Here is a 16742-nt window from a genome sequence, read left to right on the forward strand (position 1 = left end):
GAGGAACCAGGGGGAGGGACCAGGGATCCCACAGTGTCGTGATGCCCGGGGCACCCCGCGCTGCCGGCAGCTCGGGGGGTTCTGGGGGGGCTCCGGGTGCGGCCGGGCGAAGCGGCCCCCTCCCCCCCCCCTCCCGCCTGCCTTCCTCCTCCTCCTCCCCCGCTTCCCCACCTCCTTCTCTTCCTCCTCCTCCTCCTCCTCCTCGCCGCCCTGCTGCCTCCCCGCCCCTCGCACTCGCCTCCCCGCGCCTCTCCGTGCGCACCGCCGGGGCCGAGCGCCGGGGCCGGGGCCGGGGCGGGGGGGCCGGGGCCGGTGCGGGGGCCGGGGCCGGTGGCGGTGCCGGTACCGGAGGTGTCCAGCGCTGCCCGGCCCCGCCATGCCCCGCTCCTTCCTGGTGAAGAAGCTGAAAGCGGAGGCGTTCCCGGCCGCCGGGGCCCCCGCGCCCCCCTACGCCCCCCTGGAGCCCCCCTACACGCTGCCCGGCCCCGCCGCCGGCGATGGTGAGTGCGGGGCCGGGGGTCCGGAGGGGCCCCCCCGCCTCTATTGTCTGTGCGCCCGGCGGGGCACCGGGAAGGAGACACGGGGGGGACGCAGGGCAGGACGGGGAGGGGGTCCCCGCGTTGTGTCCCGCGGCGGGCGAGGGGTGCGGGGCGGGGTGTGTCATCCCTCGTCGTCGTGTTGTCCCCGGCTCCGGGGCCACCGGCCGCTGCCGAAGTTGGTCCTTGGGGAAACATCCCCTGCGTGACAGCTTCAGCCCCGTGGGCAGGCGGAGTCCCCCCCGCCCATAGGGCACCGAGGTGGGCTCCTTCCCACGATAAGTTGGGGGGATAAGAAGCAACCGGTCTGCGGGGGCGGCGGGGGGCGGCAGCCTCGCCGTGCCGGAGGGTTTCATTGTTCGCAGCAGTGCCCCGAGCCCCCCTGGGAGCGCGGGGGGGGCCGGCGCCCTCCGGGGCACGGGGAGCGGGGTGGGTGAATAGGGGGTACCCCCAGTAGCGGGAGAGGTGCAAAAGGCTGGTCTAGGGGTGGCCGTGGTCCTTGGAATCCCGTCCTGCGGGGAAATACTGCGGTGGGCTCGGAGTTCCCCGGGCTTGGCACAGCCCCGCAACGGGGCAGCCCAGGCACCTGCCCACAAAGAGGGGCTGGCCGCGAGTCGGGGGGTCTGTTGCATAGGCGGGGGAGTCCTGGCTGCTCGTGGATTGGGAAACGGAGCTGGATGCGGGAATGGGCCTGATCCAGCCACATACAAGCTAGCATCGCCCAGCCGCTGCGGAGCTTGTCCCCCCTTTTCTAGTGCTCGCCGGCCCTTGGTGGGCTTTCCCTGCCAGGGGCCGGGGTGCAAAGCCTGGTCGGCCTGGGGTTCCTCTGCTCCCCCCATCAACCAGGAGACGGTGGGGGAGGGATGTGCTGCAGCTGGGCAGAAGCTGCCGACGCTGCTCTCCTGGAAATAACCTTGCTGCATGCTCGGAGGCAGCGTGAGAAATTGCTGAGCAGAGCGCTTTCTGCACAGCCCGCGCTGTCAGCACGGCGCGGGGGACGGGGGGGCCCGGCTCTGCCCGTGCCACACAGCCCCCTCCCCACAGTTGGCACCCCTGGATGCCACGGGACAACCGGCAGCCGTTGCTTGCCAAAGGGTCCCGTGGGTGCTGCCAGAGGGTGTGTGGATTTAGGGGATGCTCGGCTGCAGCTGTGGTGGGATGTCCCTGCTGCCCTACGGGGTGCATGGGTCAGCCCGGCTGTGCACTGACCCCAGGCCCCCCAATAGCCCCCCTGTCGTTGTCAGTGGGGATGAGGCCACTGAAGCAGCTTGCAAGAACCAGTGTGCACAAGGCAGAGGATTTCTGGGACCAATTTGGAGGTCTTGGGGTGCCAGTACATCCCCAGGATTGCTAGCGTTGTGGGAAGGGGGCTGTGCTGCTGCTCCTGTGGTGACCTTTGTGTGACAGCACAGAGGCACTGGGATGCCAACGCAGCGCCCACTCTGACACAGGTTGGGAGTCCCACATACGAAGCAGTGTCACGAGCAGACTTGCACCAATGTCACATGTGTGTGACGCCATTGGAGTGGTACCTGAGCCTGGCTCCACATCTGGGGGGCTGTGGGTCACTCATTTTGGCAGGAGGCCAGGGATCTGGTGCTGCTGCCCTCCTGGTGCTGCTTCATCTCCAGGGAATAAGCCCTACAGGGACAGCAGAGAGATGGGGGGGGGGGGCTTTCCCAGCCTGTTCTCTGGGGAAGGGGAACCTGGAACAGCCTCATCCTCCTCATCCCGGCTGCTCATGGAGCATAGCTCATTACCGGCATGGCCCCGGTGAACAATGAGCTGCCGGCACCGACAGCTGTCTGGCAGCTAATGGCCCCCGGGGGCTGCCTGCAGCCGGGGCAGGCGCAGCTGGACGTTCTGCAGTTCCATCCCCAGTTCCCATCCCGAGCAGCCCTGCGGGATGGGACCCATCCTGCTGACAGATGCAGACAGGAGCCAGGGCAGGACAACGCAGCCCTGATGCTCAGTGGCTCAGCAGCGACAGAAACCAGTCTGTGTGGGGGGGGGAACCCTGGTTCTGCACCTCCTATGGGAAATTTTAGCTTGTGGCTTTTTCCTGCCCCTGGTGAAGCTGCTCGGGAGGGACAATGACCCCACTGTGTTGTCCCCACAGGGTACCTCCAGCACTGCCTGGCGCCAGCCGGCTACGACACTGACAAGAAGCAAGGCTTGCCACCACCGCCACCAGACCCAGCCTACGCACCCGGTCACGAGGAGTACAGCGATCCCGAGAGCCCCCAGTCCAGCTTTTCCGCCCGCTACTTCAATGGGGAGGCGGCAGTGACAGACAGCTACTCCATGGATGCCTTCTTCATCACGGACGGGCGGTCGCGCCGGCGCAGCGAGAGCCAGCGCCGTGGCAGCCACCGTCACTCCTGCCCCGAGTGTGGCAAGACCTACGCCACCTCCTCCAACCTCAGCCGGCACAAGCAGACCCACCGCAGCCTGGACAGCAAGATGGCGAGGAAATGCCCCACCTGCGGGAAGGCGTACGTCTCCATGCCCGCCCTGGCCATGCACGTCCTCACCCACAACCTCAAGCACAAGTGCGACGTGTGTGGCAAAGCCTTCAGCCGGCCCTGGCTGCTGCAGGGCCACATGAGGTCCCACACCGGGGAGAAGCCGTTCGGCTGCTCCCACTGCGGGAAAGCCTTCGCCGACCGCTCCAACCTGCGCGCCCACATGCAGACCCACTCCGCCTTCAAGCACTACAAGTGCAAGCAGTGCGAGAAGACCTTCGCTCTCAAGTCGTACCTCAACAAGCACTACGAGTCCGCCTGCTTCAAGGGCTCCGAACACAGCTGTGCAATAGGGAACTAGCCCCCCAACCCCTGTGGCACATCCCCATTCCCAACCTCATCCTTCTATCCAATCCCCGTCCCTGTCCCTATCTCATCCCACGCCCATCCCTGTTCCCCTATACATCCCATCCCGTCCCCATTCCCGTCCCTATCCCATCCTGGTCCCAGTCCCTGTGCCAGCACTCCTGCAGCTGCAGCCAGCTGGTTTGTTGCTGTGCTGAGGCTGGAGGACATATCCCCACAGACTCACTCCCCACTTGCTCCCTGGGAAGGGGGTCCCCCACTGTGGGACCCAGCTCCTTTCCCCTGGGTCCCAGAGCCCCCCCGCAGCCAGGCAGGTCTCTCTGCGGGGGACTCACCTGGGGACCTCTTCCAGACCCAGGAGAGATTTTCCTCCCCTAGCTTGTGACTTTCACCTCTATTTATTTAATTTATTACTATTATTTATTTAGAGCTGCTGCTTCTCTTCCCAGGGGATCCTGGGAGAGAAAAGACACTTTTCTGCTCCCCACTAGGAGCAAACCCTCCCCTTGACCCTAATCTTGATGAGACCACCGGCTGGTGTTACTGCCGGCTCAGCAGGACTGATGGCCACTGAGGCTGACAGAGGGCAGGGCTGCCAGTCACCCTTGGAGCCTAGGATCCCTGCAGCCCACCACACACAGGGCACCCTGCTGCCCCTCTGCCCCATGGCACAGTGTTCACCCTGGCACTGCAGATCCACAGCCCTGGAGTCAGGGGAAGAACCAAGGGAAGAGTCAAGGGAAGAGCCAAGGGAAGAGCCAGGGGCTTCCAGCAGAGATCCACACGACACGTCCTCTGTTGGCTCCCAGCTCCCTGCTTGGCCAGGCACAACTGGCCCCTGCCACAGTGATGGGGAATAGCCCCCCCCAGGCAGGTGCAGCCCCCCCTCTCCATGCTAAGGGCTGGGCTGGCAGCTGGGCTGGAGACCCAGCCCTGGGGCAGGTAGTACCCGAACCCCCAACCACCCCCCGTGTATCCCCAGCCCCTTCTCCAGCCGGCTCCCGGCTCCCTCGCCATTGCCCCCACCTGCACTCAGGAGGAGGGGATCAGAGTAGCTGTAAAGTTTGGGTGAGTCTATTTAAATGTTCTTATTTATATTATTTATAACTTATGCTTTTCACTATTTATTTGTCAAGACTGGCCGGGCCATGCCAGCGCTGGCTCGCAGGAGGTGGCAGAGCTGCTGCAGAGCTGCCGTGCCCAGGACACAGCCACGGTGACACGGACGGGGACAGGACCCCGAGAGCGGACTGTGTGGCGGGCACGGAGGGAGGAGGGCACGAGCTGGCCCGGCAGCCCAGGCTCCATGTCCTGCAAGCCTCCCCCAAAGGCAAAGCCCTTCTCCTTTGTCTTCCTTGCTGCCACGGGCTCCTGCTTTGCTCCGTGCCCCGCGCCAGCCCAGTGGGGACAAACCAGCCACTCTATGCAACCTCCCGGCGGAGCGCCCCGCACCGGCCCCGGAGCGAGCGCCGCACACGGCATTCCGGAGCGGGGCCCGACCCACGCCTCCGCTTCCTACCTCGGGCCGCGAGTTGCCACAGCCCCACCACCCCGTGCCGGTCCCCAACACTTCGGGACTGAGCCCGGCACCCCGTGGGGCCGCACTCGCGCACCCCCACACCGTCTTCCTGCGCCGTCTTCCTCCCTGCACCGTCTTCCTCCCGCTGCCTCGGTGCCTGTGTTGGTCACGGGTTGGGTGGGGATGTCCCTGTCGTGGTCCTCGCTGCCATGGCACGGTGATCACACGTCCGCACCCCACAGAGGGGGTGAGCATCGCCCTGGCCACGCGGGCACCCCACCGGGTTTTCCCCACGATGCCGGCGGAGCACGGCGTCCTGAGGCCGGCAGGCTTGGAGCACTGCGCCGCTGCCCCTCTCTTCTGTAAATAGCAGATACTACAGCAATAATTTTCCGTGCATGATAGATTTTTTCTGCCAGGTTTTGTACTCGCCAGCCCCAGTATGACAAGTCTACTGAGATCCGGCCACCCGCAGTATTACTTGTAACGCAATTCAGGGATATAAAAGGGATTTCTGCCACTAACCATGTGTCTTGGGAGATTTGTGTCGGCGGTGGCGGGTGGCGGCACGCGAGCTGCCAGCCTGCCCATCTCACGGTGCCCTGTGCTCACGCGCACTCCTGGGCTGGGGCGTCGTGGAGAGAACTGCCCCAAATAGAGGGGTGATGTCCTGGCAGCCCATTGGGAACGGGTGGCTGAGGTGCCCGGAGCATCCACACTGCTACCAGCCCTTCATCCAGTGGGCAGCGGCCAGACACCCCCCTACTGTGACAAGGCGGGGTTACGATGCCACCCTGCTCGTGAGAGCGCCGGGGGCTGTGAGCGCGGCAGAGCGCTGACCTGGAAGTAAAGCGGCGTGTGAAATCCCGGCAGCGGGCGCAGAGCCCGGCGGGCAGCCCGGGGAGGGCGCCGGTAATGCTCACACATCCCCGGGGCGCCGCTGCACTGGATGGGGAGGATTCTGTGAGCAAATTTTATTTGAACTCGCCGGTGGCAACAACTCAGCAGAGCCCCTTCTCCCGGGGGCAGACAGGCATTCCTGCTCCCCACCCCTCTTTCCTCATCCTTTCCCAGATGCGGGTGCCAATGGGGGAAGGCAAATTATTTTTAGCATCCAGCTTGTCAGCAAAGACCTAGCTGAGCCCTAGGCTCCCAGTGACATCAGTGCAATCTTTCACCAGCAAAGTCATTACCAGATACACATTGCAGAAAACTAATTCCAGAGCCTCACAAACCCATCCCTGATCATCATCTGCATGCTCCCGAGTCAGCTCTGGGGCTGGGGACCGTCCATGACACCAGTGAGGGCACCGGGAGCAGCCATCCACTGTCATCATGTCCCTGCTGTGGATTCAGGGTGTCCCGGTTCAGCAGTCAGAGGGGTGGGAGACCCAGTTCTTCCCGGGAGCCTCTCCCCATTTGGAACACTGGTCTGAAGAAATGACCTAGAAAGACTCCGGGCTGAAGTTCTTCCGTGCCTGCCCATCTGTGGAGCATCCCAGCATCACTGCTCAGCCCTGCAGTAGTTTCATGCCTCATGTTCCTTGCCGCAGACCCCATAGGTGTCAGCACAGTAGGGAGGGGGCTCTGGGTTGGACACATGTTCCTGGTACAGCCAGGCAGGTGGGGGGCGTATCCCAACTTCCAGTTGCAGGATGATCCTGCCCGGGCACGGCCAGGTGGGACCCGAGAGCCGCAGAGGGCAGGATAAGGACCCCCGCACACACGGTGGGGGGCTCGGCTGCCCCGTGCCCATGGGTGTCCCATGGGAAAGAGGAGCCGAGGGCAGCCCTGACCGCAGGCTCTCCAGAGCAGGCAGCGGGCCAGCCGGCTCTGGCACCCGGCCCGGAAGTCTGTCCTGCCCCTTCACTATGACTCTGCAAAACGGTGGGGCGGCGGCCGTGACGATGACGATGGCCAGGCCAGGAGGAAGCAAAGGGGCCCGGCTGGGCGCTGCGCTGCTCGGGGCAGAGCGGAGGGCTCGGCTGAGCAGGACAGAGGAAGGCCAAAGCCGGGCGGCAGCAACAGCCATGGCTGAGGCTGACGACAGGAGCATCCATACACAGCACATCTCGGCCGTGCACAACGTGCCCATGCGTGTCCTCATCCGGCCCATCCCGGCAGAGCTGGAGCCGGAAAAGGTGCAGAGCCTGATGGAGACCCTGCAGGTGAGCACAGCCCCCGGGATGCAGCGGCAGCCCCTCCTGCACCCATTCAGAGGGGACTGCTGGGGAGGCACCCAAGCCCTGGCACAGTCAGGTCGGGGGGTGTCAGGGCAGGTTGGGAGTGCTGGGGTGTGTTGCTCTTGGATGTCTCTCCCCTTTCCCAGGAGGATCCCGAGCGGGTGCCCCCCATCGACGTGCTCTGGGTCAAAGGCAGTGAGGGCGGCGATTACTTCTACTCCTTCGGGGGCTGCCACCGCTTCGCTGCCCACCAGGCACTCCGCCGGGAGACCATCCCGGCCAAGATCATCCCCTCCACCCTCAGCGACCTCCGGACCTACCTCGGCTCCTCCACGCCTCACCTGCGCTAGCCCAGCACCCCGAGGATGCCCAGCAGCCCCCTCTGTCCCTGGCGGTTCCGAGCCGTGAGCCCCTGGTGAGGATGCCCAGGGGTCCCCAGCCCTGGGGAGTCCCCGGGGTCCCTCCAGCCGGGAGGGGTCAGGCTCTCACCGGTACCGGGAGGCGCCCGGCGGGGCCGGCAGGTGGCGCCATTGTGCCGCGCTGCGCCGCCCGGAGCGACCCCGCGGACCGGGACGGGACGGGATGAACCGGGACGGGATGAACCGGGACGGGATGAACCGGGGCATGGCGCAATCGGGAATAGCTGAACCGGGATGGAACAGGCTAAACCGGGGCACGGCTCAAGCGGGAATAGCTGAACCGGGATGGAATGGGCTTAATCGGGGCATGGCTCAAGCGGGAATGGCTGAACCGGAGCACACTGGAACTGGGACAAGTCACAGCTCATTCGGAGCGCATCTGAACCGGGGAGGGGTACGGGCGTACTGGGACACAACAGAATCAAGGACACAAAGAAGAGACACAGCTGACCCAGCATGGCCAGTCCCCAGCCCACCCTCAGCGATTCTGGGCTCACCTGTCATCCCAGTCTCCATGGGGAACATCTCCAAAATCCTGTGGTGGGGACATCTGCTGCTGCACCTGGAATAAAGATGATCAAAACCCCTGCAGCTCCTTGGTGTGGTGCTAGAGGGTGCTGAGGTTGGGAGCGGTGGTCCAGCATGGCACATCAGGACACAGCATGGTGGCCTGGCACCAGCAGGAGCAGTGGCTGTGGACACACAGAACAATGACAGATGCTTTGCAAGGGGATGGATGTTCTCCAAGGGAATGGATGCTGTGCAGGGGATGGATGCTGTGACAGGACAATGCTCTGCCAGCCCGCCCTGACATAGAGCTGAATTCAGGGTCAGCTCTGGCCCAGCTCTGGGGACACATGTAGTCCTGCCATGCTGGGATGCTGTCATTTCTGCAAGCACACGTGCAGCCTGGAGAAAATGCCTCGAGCATCCCCTGGGCATCCCAGCATCCCTTTAAGTCAAGAGCCTCCATCCAGGGAGGGGAAAGGCCAGTGACTCACTCACCACTCCATGAGTCAGCAGGACTGGGACAGGAACTGCGGCCGGACACTTCTGCCCCATCAGCCACGCTCCTCCCTGAACGGATCCTGCCCCCCAAGGGAAGAAATGGGCTGGGAGAGGAGGGCATGGCCAGGTGGTTTGCATGGCAGGAGCTGGCAGTGCTGGCATCAGACAGGGAACAATTTACTGCTGCCTCCACATTTCCGCAGGATCCACTGGGGAGGAAGAGGCGGCTGGGCTGGGGGTCCTGGATGAGGGGAAGGGACTGGAGGGAGACTCCGGCGCGGCAGAGCTGCATGTGCCGCATGAAAGAAGCTGTGTGCCGGGAGGAAGCCCTGCAAGCATTCACTGAGAGCAGCCCTGGCCCACGGCTCCCAGATGGGCCATAAATTTCTCCTAAGAATTGTGGCGTGCTAAAAAGTTTCCTCTTGTTAGAGAGCGGGGGGTGGAGGGAGGAGGTAGCAGCTCCTGCAGCAGCTCCTGCAGCAGCTCCTGTGGCAATGTGGGCATTTCCAGAGGGCCCCCAAACCCCCCATGGCAGGGACTGATGTCTGCCCATGTGCTGTGTGCCCCCACTGCTGGGCATCTCACACAAACTCTCTTTGCCCCACTCTCACAGGCTTGTGCCCCTCATCCCTTGGCTAAGAGGCAATTATTTCAGCAGAACTGGGAATTCCACAAGGTGAGAATGAACTGAGATCCTGCAACTCCTTTCCCTGCAAGCCATGGAGGCTTCTTCCACCTGGGAAGCCTGCTGCAGGATCTGCTTGTCCAGCTTACCACCCCCTGCAAACAGTACCAAAGGTCCGTGCTGGTCCCAGGGTGTCCTGACATCACTCCCATGGCTCCCTGGCACCAGCTGGGAGCCAGGACCCAGAGCTGTGTCCAAGGTGTTGTGTGAGCATCTCCAGGGCTGACCGTTGCATCCATGGGGCTGGCATGGTGTGAGCAGTGGGAGCTGGTCCCCAGCTGGGGCTGCTGGTGTCACAACCCCCTGGCTGGCACAGGAATGGGTGTCTCCAGAGCCCTGCATTGCCTCCATCTATCCGTCCTCCACCTGTCCCCCTTCCCTCTGCCTGACCCGCGGGATCTCTGGTGTCGCCGGCTGACAGCCGATCCGGCTGCCTCCAATCCATTCGTTCCAGGGCAGGAACAAAGGCGTTTTGTGGGCTCCCCCCAGCCTGGGCCGGGGAGGGGTGGGGGGTGGTCCCAGCTCCGGAACTGGGACAGACTTCCCCGCACGACAGGCGTGTAATGCCTTCCAGACCAGCAGCCTCAGCCCTCAGGTACAGCCCGGAGGGGGAGGGGGCCTGGTGCTTCCCACACTGCCTGGGGACCCACCAGGTCACCCTGAGACAGCCCTGATCCAGGAAAATGGGGAAACTCTCCTGTTCCCCAAAATGTTTCACAATGCCCAGTCCCTATGGGACTCACCGCTTCTCCCCACCCAGGGGGCTTCAGGGGCTCTGGGAGCTCCCAGATTTGCCATCTCTGGTCTCCTAGTGTTGGGGAGCAGGGACTAACTCCCCTGGGATAAGACCTCTGCCTCACTGGGCTCAGAGTTGGGCAGAAGGCAGCTGGACTTGGAGGCTGTGTATGCCTAGCTGGACAGGACTGTGCATGTGGGATGGGGCAGCTCCCAGGCCTGTGGCCTCACTGCCCTGAGCACCCTGAAACTGGGGGGCTACAGGCAGAGGGGCCAGTCCTGGACATCCCCCAGTGCCAAGGTCTGGTCAGGAACTGTGGACTTGGAGCACTCAGTGGGATGGGATGGGGTGGGATGGCATGGATGGCTTGTGACAGGATAGGATGGGATATGATAGGACAGGGTGAGATGGAATAGGATGGATGGGGTGGGGTTGAATGGATCAGTCCAGCACTGCTTCATCAGGGCTCAACAGGGTCAGTGTCCTGGTGGCCACATGTTCCAGCACTGCCGCAGGTCTGGAATCCATTTGCCTCGCCGGCCATGGTGTTTTCCCAGCAGGGCTGAAGCAATCCCGTGGGGCCGGGGGCAGCCCTGGCCCCTGCCCCATCTGCTCCCTGTTTATTTTCTTACACTTAAGTATCACCTCAAAGATAAACACTCCCTGGTGTGGGGGGCAGGGGGCATTTCCCTGGCAGCAGAAGCAGGACCCAGCCCTCAGTGCCCAGCACCCTGATCCCACAGTGTCCACTAAGAAAGGGATGCCTGGTTGGACTAGGGTCAGGGCTGCAACCCCATGCTCAGGCCATGTCCCTTCCATGCTCTATCTCCCATGCAGGGTCCTGTGAATGCCTGACCCACTCCCTGGGGTCAGTTACCTTGGCTGGATCAGCTGGGATAGCTGGAATGCCAAACCCCACAATCCTGGCACCCACTCAAGCTGGTAGAAATTTTGTTATGCCACAGCCTCAACTGCACCTCGTGCTGCCCAGCTGAGTCAGAGCCCAGGCCACAGTGCTGGGGGAGCTGGGGGGGGCCCAGGCACAGGGCCTCACGTCCTGTACCAGACGCCTGCCAGGCAGCACAGGAAAACCCGGCTGCTGCCGCGCGTCCTCCTGCCCCACAGCCACAGCATCCACAGGCAGCTGGACAGGCAGCGAGCAGGCAGTGTTCCCTGCTTCCCATGGCTCCTGCTGTTCTCCCAGTCAGGGATGGCAGCTCCTGTCCATCCATCCTTCTGTGTGCAGTATCTGGCAAGGTCACACCTACACACGTCTGTGCCAATGCGGGGATGTCACTGCAGCGGGATGTGGTGGCATTTGGGGTTTACATGGCACCCACTGGCACACATCCACATCCATGTGCAACTGCACAAACTCATGCACACACCCTCCTACTCACATACATCCCTGTGCACACACACACGGATATACACATCCATGCATGCTTGCATGTACAGATATGTGCAGCTGCACACCCACACACACATTCATGAGTGCACACATGTGCTGCCCCCACCCCACACTGAGCCATCTCCTGCCTGCTGCTCCTTCTCTGCCTGTGCCCTGCCATGTTCCAGACCCCACAGGCCACCAGCACCCCACATGTGGCCATGCCCTGCAGAAAAGCCCCGGGGCAGCTTGGCTGGATGTGGGGAGTGGGTGACCCCCCCAGCCTGTCCCCGTCAGCTGGTGGCCATGTGTGAGATGTGCAGCTGAGTACACAGCTCTTGCCATCCATCTTGTCATCTGTCAGGGCCAGAGGCTGCTGTGGACCCCCAGACATGGCTCAGCAAGACTCTGGGGTGAGAGGAGGGCAGAGTGGGGATGCCCCTCTCTGTACAGGCACCTGCCTTCTCCCTGCCTGCTTCCTGCCTGTCATGCCAAGGCCCTGCCCATCCCCAGCTTTGCCCCTGGCACTGCCTGCACATACCCTTTTGTGGGGGTCTGCACCTGGGCAGGGGCTACAGAAGAAGGCTGGAGTCCCTCATGGGAACTGATGCACAGTGAGAGCTGTCAGTGTCACACAGTGCACGTCCCTGCCCATCCTCATCCCCAGGAGGATCCCTGTCTTCTTGCTCAGCCCTGCATGTCCCCAGCCCCTGGTGTGGCCCTGCATGTCCCCTGCCCCAGCAAGACCACCAGCCCCCAGCCCATCTCTCTGCCCCCCACCGTGTGATTTACAGGCTCTGCACAGGCAGACAAATGGTGAAGGAAAACAGGGCAGGGGGTCCCGCCAGCCGGGGGCTGCCTGTGCCCTGCGGGGGGCAGAGGGGCCGTTTGCTCACAGCCAGCAGGACGGGAGGCAGTGAAGTGGTGCTGGTGCCAGGCAGCACAGCTGCCCCTGTCATGGTCCAGAAGCCACAAGCCCTAAAAGCACAAGGAAAGCCCATGGGAGGACCCAGACCCAGCTACCACAAGCTGCAGTCCTGCAACCATAGGCTTTTGGCCATGGGGCATTGAGGAACATGATGCCACCCCATTCCATGGCCCCCAGGGCACCCCACTGACCACCTCGCTGGGGTGTTTGTGATATACCAGCTGCATTCCATGGCCACAGTCTCAGCCCTGGCAAGCCTCCAAGATTTCCCCCAGCATCCCTCTCTGGCTGTGGAGCTGATGGACAGTGGGGACTGCAGCTGGCACTGCCACGTCTCCCAGCCACATCCCAAGCAGCCCTGGGGCCATCTGCCAGGAGCCAGGTCCTGCCCTCCACGTTTTTGCTGCTTGATCTGGAGCATCGTGGAGGAGGAGGAAAGGGAGGAAGGCAGGCAGGAAGCCTCCCACCTGCTTGGCTCAGCTGGCTACCCCCCTGCCTGCTCCTTGGAGCGTTGGGCTCAGGGCTGGGGGGTTGAAGGCAGAGTGGGACCTGCATAGACCTCTCTGGTGAGGATGACCAGGGCCATAGTCTATGATATTGAGTGCCAAGGAATGACAAGGAGCAAGGGTCAGGCTGGGGGGCGCCTCCAGCCCTTCCCAGGACACCGGTGATTCCTGCTGCTGCCAGCTCATTGCTCCCCTCTCAGGAAAAGACAACATGTTTCCACTGCCGGCACACACCTTCCTCCTGGGCGGGAGGAAATGCTCCTGGCAGTGCTGCCTCTCCATGTCCCCCTGTCCCTTCCCATGATGGGCAGGCACGGTGCCAGGCCCTGGGAACAGAGGAGCGAGGAGCGCATCCCTGCAGGGCTGCCTGCCCTTGCTGATCCCTGCTTGCCCCGGGCATCCTCCTGGGCACAGACCCTGTCCCAGTGAGGCATGGCAGGGTGTGGGCAGCAGCGTGTCCCCCACTGGCATCCCTCTGATAAGCACCCCAGGCACTGCACCGGTGCCACCCACTCCTGGTTGCCTTCACCATCCCAGCTCCTGAGCCCCATGTTCATCTCATGCCACCCTGTGGGGGACCCAGAGCTGGCAAGCGACAGCAAGGCAGGGGCTGGGGACATGCAGCCTGTGGGCTGACGGTGCGTGACACCACTCTGCAGGTGCCAGAGGCCATGGCACAGGCAGCACTTGTTGGACAGTGGCGCTGGCACCGCCACGGTTCTGTTACCACCGTGGGCATGACCTGGGGTCAAGGTGCCCGCAGCCAGGATGGAGCCAGGCCAGTGGCCAGAGGCAACGCTGGCTCTCAGGGCCGGGGTGAGGACGCTGGCCGCCGGCCGCTGGCCGGAGCTCGGGGGGCCGGCTGGGGGTGGGCTCCGGAGCCAGCCCCTCCCCGGCCGTATAAATCCCGATTCCCCCTGCAGACGGTCGTCCCAGCCCTGCTCAGCTGCCGCGGCGGAGCAGCAGCGGGAAGGCGTCCGGAGCCGCCGTCGCAGCTGTGCCGGCGGGGGAAGGCTCCCCGCAGCCCGGGGGGTCCCCCCAGCAGGGCCGGGGGTGCGGGCGGGCACCCCACCATGGCCTTCACCATGCTGCGCCCCGTGGCTGCCCGCGTGCTCTACCCCGACCTCAGCATGCTCTCGGAGGACGAGGAGAACCGGAGCGAGAGCGACACGTCGGACCAGTCGTTCGGCTGCTGCGAGGGCGCCGAGGCTCGCCGCAAGCTGCCGCGGAAGCCGGGGCCGATGGTGATGGTGAAGCAGAGGCAAGCGGCGAACGCACGGGAGCGGGACCGGACCCAGAGCGTCAACACGGCCTTCACCGCCCTGCGGACCCTCATCCCCACCGAGCCGGTGGATCGGAAGCTGTCCAAGATAGAGACCCTCCGCCTGGCCTCCAGCTACATCTCCCACCTAGCCAACGTGCTGCTGCTGGGCGAGGGCTGCGAGGACGGGCAGCCCTGCTTCAGTGCCATCTATGGCGCCAAGGGCGACCTGGACAGCAAACAGCCCCGCAGCATCTGCACCTTCTGCCTCAGCAACCAGCGGAAAGGGGTGAGCGGGGTTCTGGGATGGGTTATGGTTCCTTCTGCCCCTTCTGGCCTGAGTGGGGCAGGAGGCTCAGCATATCCCCAAGGGATGGGGGGCAGCAGACCCTGCCTGGGCTGAGCGAGGCAGGAGACTCGGCATGGCTCAGTGAGAACCACAGCTTCTGGCTCCAGCTCCCACTGGAGGCTTTGGCTGCTCTTGGCCAAATCCTGCTTGTAGCCACACGCCTACAGCTCCTGCTCACGTCAGAGGGCTGGGCTGCTCCCCCACGTCCATCCGGGCTGGGAGGTCTCAGGGGTTAAACAGTCACCCTGGAGCTGGCGGCATTGCTTGTCCCAAGGGGAGCTTAGAGTTCGCTGGCTGACCTCTTCCCCATCCCCATCCTCATCCCCATCTCCGTACCCAAACCTGCCAGCCCACCAGCACTGCAGCAGGGCTACTCCAGCAGCTCTCTGATGTGATGAGAGCAGGAAGGGCCCAGCAGACACCCCCTGAGGGGGGCCAGACAGAGTTCCCCATCCAGTGTTCACATGCAGGGTCTGCTGGCAGCACCAGCACAGCTCCCATGCAGCTGAGTTGGGCCATGGCAGAGCACCCCTGCCCACCCAGCTGATCCCACCCAGCACCCTGTGGCTCAAGGGACACCTTTCTGTGGTGAGCCCACCCTGCTGCCCATGCCGGGGTCCTGGGTGCCCTTGACCCAGGAACAGCTGTGTAGGACAAGGGGCTGGAAGCTGCCTGACCTCTTGGATATCCCTTGGTAGGGCAGTGAGCAGGGGCTGCTGTACTTGCTACTGTCCCCAGGGACCCTCAAGTTGTCCCATGTGTGACCCCAAGCAGCACAGCCATGGGTCACACTCCAGCCCTCAGAGATTTTTCAGCTTTTGCTGCTCCATTTTTATTTGTTCCCCTGTTCCTGCCCTCCTCAGTAGCCTCTCCAGCCCTCCTGCGGTCCTCCAGCCCTGGTCCCTGGCAGAGCTGGGATCCTCTGGGCTGCTTCCTGGGGCTGGAGCCAGGGGTCTGGCACAGTGCTGGATGCCCCAGGAGACCCTGCGGAGGCACTGGGGCTGAGAAGCTCCTGCTGGAGTGCAATGGGGGGAGCTGGGTTGGAGTCCAACTCTGCATCCCAGCCCTGAGCCTGGGCTGGAAAGGGGCTGTACTGGACTGGAAATGGGCAGGGCTGGAAGTGGGTTGTACTGCGCTGGAAATGCTCTGGAAATGGGCTGTACTGGGCCATGTTGGGCTGTGCAAGGCTGTAAATAGGCTGGGTTGGAAATGGGCTCTGTTGGGCTCTACTGATCCATGCTGAATTATACTGGAATGTTCTGGGCCAAATATGGACCATGCTGGTCTATGCTGGGTTATACTGGGCAGTACTGGGATAACATTGTTCTCATAAACTGGGAGTTAGGGCTGAGTCTTCCTACCCCAGTTTAGACTGTGTGTGTCTCTCTAGGGTTGTGGATCTGTCTGGGGCTGTGTGTCTGTCCTGGAGTGCTACTGGTCCTTGTCATAGGTCTGAGCCATGCGGTGCTGAGCAGCCATGGGGACTGGGTCCTGCAGGGTCACAAGGCCAAGGGGGACCCACCTTTGAGAGCTCCACCACAGCACCCACCTCCCAGCCACCCATTCAACCACTTGTCAGGCATAGCCCCATCTGTCTGCCTGTCCACTCCAAGCAGCACAGAGCCACCCCAGAAGTGAGCCACTGGCCATCTCACAGTGGATCCCTATGGAGGAGTCAGTGTGGTGGACAGTGGGCAGGAGCAGGGTGCCCCCACCCAGACACCCCATGGTTCCTGCAGCTCTCCCTCCTCTCTCTGCAGGGCAGTCGGAGGGACCTCGGGGGCAACTGCCTGAAGGTGCGAGGGGTCGCACCCCTGCGAGTGTCGCGGAGATGAGCCGGGGTCCGGCAGCACCCACCTGAGACAGCGGCAGAGGCAGATGGAGCCCGCACACGCCAGCCCAGAGACCGCAGTGGGGAGGGAGGGAGCTGCTCACCCGAGGTGGCAGCGGCCGAGCCCAGGCTGGCACCGCACCAACACTGGCCCTGGAGCTGGCAGTGGGGCAGGAGGATGCTCCTGTGGCCGAGGCTGCCCATGCAGGGCAGGGCCAGGGAGGGGGTCCCCGCGGCCCAGGGCTGGACTGGAAGGGGCCTGTGTGCAGCCAGCGTCGAGGCACTCCGGGGGGACAGTGTCATGGCCCTGGGGATGCTGGTTGTGCACGTGCAGCCGCTTGGAAAATAAAACCTTATTTTTCTGATGGGCCAGTGCCTGCCTGTCACCCCGGTGTGGGGTGAGGTGTGGGTCTCTGAGATGGCCCTGGACCCCCAGCCCTGCACAGCTGCCCTGTGCCCTCCATCTGGTACATCGTGACTGGCACAATGTCACTGCCACCATCGCCACCGCTGCCACCAATACTATGACTGCCACCAGCACAATGACTGTCCCCACTGTG

At 63.5% G+C, this 16742-nt stretch overlaps 3 protein-coding genes across 3 annotated transcripts; all 3 read left to right on the top strand.

The window, feature by feature from the left end:
- Nucleotides 1–307: 307 nt before the first annotated feature.
- On the top strand, nucleotides 308–5410 carry SCRT2 (scratch family transcriptional repressor 2). Its single transcript, XM_058850749.1, has 2 exons — nucleotides 308–500; nucleotides 2656–5410. The coding sequence occupies exons 1-2, from the start codon at nucleotides 377–379 to the stop codon at nucleotides 3360–3362; spliced, it is 831 nt and encodes a 276-aa protein (XP_058706732.1). The 5' UTR covers nucleotides 308–376; the 3' UTR covers nucleotides 3363–5410.
- Nucleotides 5411–5603: 193 nt separating this feature from the next.
- Nucleotides 5604–8079, top strand: SRXN1 (sulfiredoxin 1). The gene is made up of 2 exons (XM_058850750.1): nucleotides 5604–7054; nucleotides 7216–8079. The coding sequence occupies exons 1-2, from the start codon at nucleotides 6542–6544 to the stop codon at nucleotides 7417–7419; spliced, it is 717 nt and encodes a 238-aa protein (XP_058706733.1). The 5' UTR covers nucleotides 5604–6541; the 3' UTR covers nucleotides 7420–8079.
- A 2206-nt stretch (nucleotides 8080–10285) lies between these two features.
- TCF15 (transcription factor 15) lies at nucleotides 10286–16547 on the top strand. The gene is made up of 2 exons (XM_058850745.1): nucleotides 10286–14291; nucleotides 16112–16547. The coding sequence occupies exons 1-2, from the start codon at nucleotides 13302–13304 to the stop codon at nucleotides 16184–16186; spliced, it is 1065 nt and encodes a 354-aa protein (XP_058706728.1). The 5' UTR covers nucleotides 10286–13301; the 3' UTR covers nucleotides 16187–16547.
- Nucleotides 16548–16742: the final 195 nt, after the last annotated feature.

This window comes from Poecile atricapillus, chromosome 15 (assembly GCF_030490865.1).
Source record: "Poecile atricapillus isolate bPoeAtr1 chromosome 15, bPoeAtr1.hap1, whole genome shotgun sequence".
Taxonomy (NCBI): domain Eukaryota; kingdom Metazoa; phylum Chordata; class Aves; order Passeriformes; family Paridae; genus Poecile; species Poecile atricapillus.